The sequence below is a fragment of the Ascaphus truei genome, chromosome 4 (assembly GCF_040206685.1).
Source record: "Ascaphus truei isolate aAscTru1 chromosome 4, aAscTru1.hap1, whole genome shotgun sequence".
NCBI classification, from domain to species: Eukaryota; Metazoa; Chordata; class Amphibia; order Anura; family Ascaphidae; genus Ascaphus; species Ascaphus truei.
The window spans coordinates 404,821,681-404,831,005 of record NC_134486.1 but is presented as its reverse complement, the minus strand read 5'-3'; the positions used below and the strand labels follow the sequence as shown (position 1 = coordinate 404,831,005).

Sequence of the window (9,325 nt, the reverse complement as noted above, 5' to 3'; positions counted from 1 at the left end):
AAGCTAGAATAGGATGAAATGCATCTTAAAAATACCTGGATTACTTTACTAAACTACTGTATACTAAGACACCTGTGCCTCAGAACTGGAACACAGACGAACTGTTCCAAAGGGGATGTTTGTCATATATTTGACTTAATAGTGAATGTGTAAAAAACTATTTCTATATAGAAATGACATAACAGTCACCACAGTTTAAGGGCAAACATCAGATGTTATTTATTTCAACCTGGGAAGCAACCAATAAAGGATTTTTATTGTCTGCAACGGCTTGTGAAATTTCTCTATTGGTTTAAGCCAAATCAGTTCAGAAAGTCAAACTAATAAAAAATGTCTAAATAAATACGTTCATTATTGTTTACTTTTCCCATTTTAACAATTGTTTGTAACTAAGGCTGCGCTTATAGTGCCATTGGCGACGCTGACGTCACGCTGCGGTCACTGGAAAAATGAAATTGAAGTGACTTCAAGTGATCAAGCCGTCGTGCCGCGCCTACTATAAGTGCACGTGACAGCGTCAATACATTTGTTTTGACGTCGCGTCGCTGTCACTATAAGCGCAGCCTAAGGCATTCTGGTATACAGTATATAATAATGATCTTTTTTGTTCGCATGCACTGAATTTTCCATTTTAACAACTTCAGTGTTTGAATCACAAACGTCACAGGAGCAGTTCACAAATAGTTGTGCTTTAATCACAGTAGTTTACACAGTTGTCACTGAACCAAAATACACTTTCTCTGCTGCATGAACACACAGTAACCTTTAAAAAGATTCCTACTTCATTTTCTTTTTTGTGGATCGGCCTTGAGGAGGCTTCTTGGTAGTTTGTACTTTGGAAGTTGCAGGGTCAGGCACGGGGGGAGGATGGGGGGCAGGTGCATTAAGTGACTGCTTTTGTTGTCTTAGTTCCAAGATTTCAAAGCTGGTCTTAAGCTCTTCCAGCAGAATCTCACCTGTAAACTCCATTTGGACTCCAATTGCTTCTTTGACAATTTTTTCTAGAACCTAAGCAAAAAAAAAAAAAAAAAAATCTTTTACTAATACCCTAATATTGCTTACGCCATTTCAGGAGAAAGTTATTCTTGCATTGTCCTATGACCTTAACTACTAAAACGGTATGTAAATTCCTTCGACCAACAGACTACTCAGGCATCTTTGATGACTAACTGCCATATTTACAAGGCGGTGCTAAGCAATAAGAGACCTTAGTGCTCCTTCATATCAGTGTTAAGGTGTCTAGTGGCTTATCCCTGCTTAGTAAACATGGTCCCAAAACAACATACAGGTATTTTATAGCAAAACAGATTTACCCATTCTCTGTACTTTCATGTTTTCCAGATTCACTTCTTTGGGCAGCTCCAGGACTACCTTGGACTCTATATCACAGGTATTTTGTAATTCATTGTAAATTCATTGTTTGCACAAGCGCTATTGTTCACCTTTATTTTCACTAATACACCATCTGTTTGAATCTTGGAACTGTTTCTGTCGCTTAATATGGGCAGATTTGCCTTGGAGTAACTTTTGATTTTGTGATTACTTTGTGTTATATATTTATATCTTAGTGAGCCACGGGTCCTGCTGATCCGCTTTTCTACACAGAGTTGCACTATTGTTTGTTTGTTATGTTTTATTTTTCATGTGTTCACTGGTGAATCGCGCTCCCTGAATTTTCTCAACTACCAGCATACCCCAAGGATCTACTAGGAGGATCCGGTGAAGGTTGAGCTGCAAAGTTCATTCATCGTTTGTATAAAGCTTTATTTATTTTTATTTATTTTGAGTTTATTACTGCATTAGAGTATTTTGATTTATATACCTGCGGGAGCGCCTGGTGAATTTTTGTTTCTATATGTTTTCAATTGAGCTTTCTTTTTTTAAATCTTTGCTAGGGTAGAAGAAATAGTAAACGTGTATAGTTCTGCTTAGCATTACGCTATAGTAATGATATGAGCCACAAGATCTTGGAATATAATCAGTATAGGGTTGCTACTTATTCCGCTGAATATCAATGTGGTTGTCTAACACCTACATTATGTAACGATCACGGAAACGTTATTTCACATGTCAATCCCTCTATTTGGTTACGTTGGTGCTAACAAAATCTTATTGGGCTGAGTCTGTTTTCTGCGTAAATATATAAGCATCTGACCCCTTTTTACCAATATGTGAAATGTTCTGCAGAAAATCCTAAACAAAAAATGAGCTATAAATAGATCTGCTAAAACTTAGGTTAAAGGAGCTTACCTCAGCAGTAAGCATCATTTTTTTTAAAACACAATTATAATCAGCAAGACAAAACACGTATTACAACCTCTCCTACTTAAACCGTCCCAACATACAGAAAAGCCTTGAGGCAATATGTGTCAAAGTACTGTATGGAGGCTTTCATCCTAAATTGAGATGTATTGAAGAAAAGAAAACCTGGAAAGCACTCAGAGGCCCTTATCCCGATCCGGTGCTATCACACAGAAACCCCCGTGGAAATCAATTCAACCTTTCTGATCGCCATGTAGAATAAGGGCCAGTGTTCTCTGGAAAACTTTGCTTCTGTTGTATCAAATGTATACCAAATGTTGTCCTCGGTAATTGACTCTTTTCTTCTTGGTTTGCACATTCGAGGAAAATATTTTTAGAAAACTAGAAAAGCACATCTATGAACAACTCATGTTGGCCCATAAAAAGTTATTGCTACTGTACTTGCAAAATAATCATTCTCCAGGAATAATGTACAATATTCACAGGTAGGTGCTTGCCCCTTCATTGGGAATCTTCATGTAATACTGTGCAGTCACTTAAATGTGAGACCGTCTTCAGTGCACTGAAGCACTTCCCTAAATTATATATTCGCAGCAAATGCAATAACTTCTTACTTACCTTTGCGGCTATTTCATGTTTAGTGAATGGTTTCCTTATTTTTTCATATGTCTGAAGTGAATTGTTAATTTAGCCAGGGCTATGGATTTCGCTCGCTATCCTGTAATCAATTACACTTTTAGTCAGGGTCCATCCTTATCTTAATCCAGATTCAATCTCTCTTTAATGTAGACATATCTGTTTAGCTTTCTTTTTCTTAGTGGCAAAGTTAGAGCTCAATAGACAAGGACATTTTTTTCCACGTGGTTGGTGTAAAATATGCTATGTTTAGGTAGGAACTATGACAGTGAGCAGTGCCCCATCCCTCTCCCTTACACCCATGGCCCTTTCTTCCTATCTGCCCCTTTCAAGAAGCCCTATGGAGAACCAAAGCACTACATTTGCCCTGCCCTTTGCCTCTGATTCACCCATATTACTTCCTGGAGTATGGAGAGGAACCTGCTGGCAAAGATCAGCCCAATCTGCTGTTGCATTCCCTGTTTGACCTGCAAAAAAGGTATGAGGGACAGGGGTGCTGGAAGGGAACCAGGTATGCTGGTAGGAAGATTTGGGTGCTGTTAGGAGCAGGGGGATGCTTGAAGGGGCATAGGTATTGGAAAATGTACATATACTGTATGAGGGTACATACTGGAGATAGGAGAGAAATGGTAAAGATAGGGTAACTTTTTGTAGGGTTGAGAAAATATTGCCCGACTAGTACATACTGTATTCGGACTGGCTAGGAATTTTTTTTATATCCATTTCACTGGGTGTCAGTACACATTCAGACCATTGGAAAGCATAACTTCCGTTAATTATAAATCCCTGATTGAATGCACAACGTTTTAGTCAATTAGTTGATAAAGTCTGATCACATTCTGCATCAGCTAATATTACAGACGATAAAACACAGGGCCGTTTACTTACTAGTGTTAAAAAGGTAAGGCGAATAGCAAAATACAATACTTGAAATGTTGCCTGCATTTGTCAAATACAATTCACTAAAGGTATTCCAAGTGTTCCTGCTGTGTTTTGTTTGCCTGGATAGCAAGTCTGATGATACTGTACATAGCCTTGAAGCAGACACACACAGGAAGCCACCTCATTAGAAAACAAATTGCAATTTATTGGATGCTATAACTCACAGGCAGTTTGGGACAACAATGGAAGCGTGCAATGAAATTGGATTTGATTCATTTTTGTTGCGATTCTACTGGAGACTACAGGGTATAAATATTATTCACTTTGAAAATAGGGCACTAAGGTCACAACTAAAGTTTCGTACAAATAAGGTATTTTGTCTTAACTACGAGTTCAATTCATGATTTTGTAAAAAACAAACAAACAAAAAAAAATAATCAGTAACTTGTGATAACTTATTATTTTTAGGTCTATTTGAGCAAAATCTCCCGGTTGCAAAATTATAATTTTTCACTAAACAACTTTTATGCATAACAAATACTCCACACAAACAGGTTTGAGCGTGCAGAATTAAAATGTGTGTTGGGAGCTGAGGCTATTAAATACGTTTCTGGTCTAGAGAAAATAATGATAGAAGATCATGCATAACGTAACAGCATGCAACATAATTGTCAGGGCTTAGCTAAGTACATATGGGGGAGTAAGAAATGTCTGCTTTAATGAATAAGAACTTACTGCCTGGTACTGTATACTGGCTGTGCCTAAAAATGACTAGGTAAGGCTGATCTCTTCTGATTAATAGATTCTCAGTGGACTGTTCATTGCAAACAGATCTCTCTAGCATTGCATCACACTCATTGTTCACATTCATAGATTCCCATTCACTCTTTTGCACTGAAATTGAGATGCAGTGAAATACTGTTGTAATCGGCCTCATGTTCCACCTGTTCTCACGACAGCACTGACTGCTACCACATGTGGGAAATCTCCTTGCCCTTTTCCCAGTTTTCCATACTCCATCTTCTTGTTTGTTGAATGGCACAAGAGCCAAGACAACTAAAATAGCGAGTATTTCAGAAATGAGCATGTAGCTGCAATCGGGCCCAACATTTTGGGCCATATTTACTAAGCACCTGTAAGACATCTTCCAGTGCTGGAAGACACATTACAGACCATTGGCTTGAATAGGCTGTACGGCTTCTTCCAGCGCTAGGTGATTAATGGCAGAATACTGCTTAGTAAATATGGTACTTTATTTGTGACTGTGGCAGTAAGGGGGTTAATGAGTGTGGTGCTGCGCTACTAGCATAAGGCCTCGGGTATAGTAGGCGTCACGCGCACCGAGCGATCTGTGGCCTGAGATCCACAGCGACAGGGAGGCGTTGCAGAGGTGTGGCCATGACATCACGTGAGCAGTTTGCCCTCATTGGCTGAACCGCTCACATGACCCGGCCATCGCGCGTCAAAATAATATTTTTTTTTGTCGGCAGAAAACGCGGTTGCGTTTCATCGCCCGCTCTATGCCTCAGAGATGCGGCCTGTTTGCGCCACGCGCAGTATGGATGTGGCCTAACACACTCGGGTGCACTGCAGCATAAGCTCCCTGCCTCATAAAAGGCTGACAAGAACAACATTGGTACTCAAGTCTAGAGAGAATGCATGGGGAAACTCTGCTGGACTCATTCTAGTTCTAGTGAGGGCTGGAAGACACTAATGAGACACAGAAAGAGAATTTAGGCGGATGTGCAAAGTAGCACCAGCAGAATGATTTTGTTTGTAGTTTTTGAGTTCTGTAACTACTGTATGTTGGTGCAGCAGTGTTTAGGCCTGTGTTGAGGGGTCCTGATTCCAGGCATTTAGACTGCATCAGAGGTGAGGCTGGGTGGTGGTGCTCTGCCAGGATATAGACAGGGAAGAGCACCCAGCCCGCTATATCAGGCGAAACATTTATTCACGGGAAACCCACTTATTCTGCCATTGAGAAAGAGTGCCTGGGTATAAAGTGGGCCTGCACAACACTCCGGTACTATCTCTTGGGGCAGGAATTTATACCAGAGACAGAGATGCTGCACTTAAGTAGTTGAAAAACATGAGACTCAAATGCTCGAGTAATCAGGTGGTAATTGGCACTGCTGCTCTTCACCTAAAAGTACGGCACAGAGTCAGCAAGAGTCAATGCCCACTTCTTGTCTTGTGATGGCTGTGGTATAGCCTGTGAAGACAGTGCCTGTTCTTAAAAGGGGGCATATGTGGCAGTGGAAGTAAGGGGGGTTAATGAGTCTGGTGCTAGGCTGCTAGCATCGCCCACTGAAGTGCACTGCATTAAGAGTTAGGCAGACTGCTTGCCTGATAAAAGGCTGACAAGAACAACCCTGGTTCGCATGCTTGGAGAGAGAAAGTGTGGGGGAACCTGCTGGACTTGCAGTTTTTGAGTTCTGCAAATATGTTGGTGCTGCAATAAGGGCATCTCTGAAGAGTGGTTGATGTTAAGCCTCTGCCTGCATCTACAACACAGCCCTGAATCCACCCAGTTACAGTAACCTTTAAAAATACCCAATTTGTGCTCTTATTTTAACAGAGGAAAAGGTAGAATGGCCTAGAAAAGGTCAAGTTGTGTACCTTGCACTACACCAATATTAAAGGAGGGAAAGCAAATGTGTTGTGTCCTGTATGATAACAGAGCAAAAACGGCAATAAAGGGTGCGGAGGTGGTGCTGGCAGGGATGGGGTTAATAAGGAACACAGGAAAGAAAGAGAGCTCCCTAATAGCCGCACAGAAGAACACCTATGCCTATATTAAAAATGACTATTTATTGATAAATTGATTAAAATATATTTATTGCAGCAATACTAACGTGAACCAAAGTGAATAAAATAATTAAATTAAAAACGGAGAAGGTAACTATGTGCTCTAATTCAAACTGACAGTGTACACTGGGAACAACTATTGTCAATCAGGATGTCCCACTGCGATATAATTATACTAACAGTGGTAGTTGTTCCAATACAATTCTATGTCGTTTTAGGACTATTCCTAAATGTATAGAAAATGGAGAGTATTACCAAATATTGTGTGTGCGCTCGAACTTAGTATGATATATTCAATTGAGCCAGCTTGATGCTAATATATGCAGGTATACACACACAGTTGTGCCAGACCATCAGGTTCAAAGATTAATGAACCTATAGGTCTGTCTTGGTAAGCAATATACAGCTATCTCAAGATCACAAAGTATGTGTCTTGTACTCGGAACCATATCTATTAGAAAGTAGTCAGAGTGTTGTGCTTCCCATTGAAGGCTCCGAAACACTCTAACTGAGAAAAGGCAACAGACCTCTCCGATTTAGCCAGCACACTAGGTGGTAGCGCTTAGCCTGCCCAACATATGTTTCACCGTTGTGGCTTCATCGGGGGCAGTTACAAAGTGATTCTCTCAAATCTTTATACACATGATCCTTACCCTATTGGATAATTGATATCAGACTGTGATAGGTCTTCTACATTCATGTCCCTCCCACACGTCAAATTGGGTTACATAAGGTTGAAGGGCCCTAGTTGGCTGTGTCATATCACATGGCTAATGATATATCTCATTGGTGGATCATGGTCATGTGACCCTATCACATGGTTTTGCTGCCCCTTTATTGGATTGAACATGCAGGGGGAGTTTGTTATAGCTACAGGGAATGCCATATCCTCAATGGCCGAGAGTTGCGTCGCGTCATCAGCGCGCGACATCCCATAATGACAACAAACAACAGGATGTCAGTGTCATTAGCACATGGCTGTTAGTATATCTAATTGGTTGGTCGCGGTCACGTGACCCTTTGGCACATTTCCCCTGCCTCTCTGTTGCTTTGAATGCACAGGAGGGTTACTACAGCTACCGAGAATGCCATATGCTGAATGGCCGGGAGTTGCGTCGCGTCATCAGTGCGCGACATCCCTAATAACAGCAAGAACAAGGTATCACTGCGATCAGTCTTCTATCTGGTCATTTTGGCTGAAATAGAAATGTCTCTATTGTTTTAGCCGCTCTAACATGGCCCCATATCACACACTTAGAATAAAAACATTATTCATTATGATTACAGGGGATTGCGTGTGCTTGTGGTGTCGCATCATAGTCTTCATAATCCTGAGCAGGTATAGTATCTCTGATTGGAGGATATAGCGACATGTTAGTATTTGTTTTCAGTGTGTTAAATTAATGTATGTATTTACCTCTATTTGCAAATAAACATTCTTAATCAGCTGTTTACTTCTTATTGACCAGTTGTAAAGTATGACATTAAGTTAAAAACTGACCAGATAATTGTCAATGTTTGATTGTGATGTTTCTTGCCATTATTTTTTTACCATGAAGTGTAGGAGTGAGCAACTCCAAAGAGATGATTCTTTTCCAAGAGAGGAATGCAACTGATAAATAGGGTCAGGATTGAAATTAGTGCACTTATTACAGGTAGGTATCACAGACGGCCAGAGGATTTACAGGAAGGGGGTGAAAAGGAAGCCCTCATTCAGACCTGAAAGAGATAGGGTGGATAGTTGATATATCCAGCGGGACTCTTGCTGTAAAAGACTTTTGTCCCAATCCCCCCCTGTTGTATTGCCTTTGAGGCAAAAAATGCCTTGAAATTGTAGGGAGTTAATGTCTCCCCCATGATGTCCCCTTACATGGCATGACACTGGAGTGTCTAACTCATTCCTGATAGATCCAATGTGTTCCAATATGCGTCTACGGAACTGGCGGCCCGTCTTCCCTACATATTGTATCCCGCATTTACATGTAATTAGGTATACTACTTGTATGGTTTTACAATTTATGAAACTTTTCATTTGAAAAGTTTTGTTATTGTTAGTACTTTTGAAAGATTTACTGGTATGGATATATGTACATGCTTTGCATGTTCCGCACAGGTGCCCTGTGTTTTCTGTGGAAGCCATGTTTGAAATTGGGACTTAGTTTGGAAATGGCTGTGAACCAACGTGTCTTTCAAGTTCTTTGATCTTTAGGTACCATTGTTGGGTATGATTTTAGAACTTCACGAAGGTCTTTGTCCTCCAAGAGGATACAGTATGCCAATATTTCCTGTAGATGGATTTAATCTGATTCCATTGGGCACTATAGGTACCTATATATCTGATGGTTTTATCCATATTCAATTTCCTCTTTGAATATAGTAGTTCTTCCCTATTGATTTTTTCTGCGTTTTCGTAGGCTTTTTTAACGTGTGTTTTGCTGTAACCTCTATTGAGGAACTTGTTCTTCATAATTTCCGCTTGTGAATGGAAGTCCACTGGATTGGAGCAGTTCCTCCTGATGCGGAGGAACTGGCCCGTCGGGATACCTTTAATGAGTGGTGCCGGGTGGTGGCTGTCTGCCCTTAAATAGCTATTGGTTGCCGTTTTTTTTGCATGTGATACCGTATTAATAGTGCAATCTTCATTGATTGAAATTTTTAGATCTAGGAAAACCAGATTTTTGTCACTAGCCTCACACGTCAATCGTAGATTATGCTCATTTGAGTTGAGAATTTCCAC

The 9,325-nt window shown here is 40.4% G+C and overlaps 1 protein-coding gene across 3 annotated transcripts in view; it reads right to left on the bottom strand.

The window, feature by feature from the left end:
* Positions 1-673: 673 nt before the first annotated feature.
* Positions 674-9,325, bottom strand: part of C4H8orf74 (chromosome 4 C8orf74 homolog) — a 71,430-nt gene continuing 62,778 nt past the window's right edge. For all 3 annotated transcript variants that reach the window (XM_075598693.1, XM_075598695.1, XM_075598694.1), the window contains exon 4: positions 674-1,008. In XM_075598693.1, coding sequence (XP_075454808.1) covers positions 778-1,008 — 231 coding nt within the window. In that variant the 3' untranslated portion in view covers positions 674-777. The remainder of the gene's footprint in view (positions 1,009-9,325) is intronic.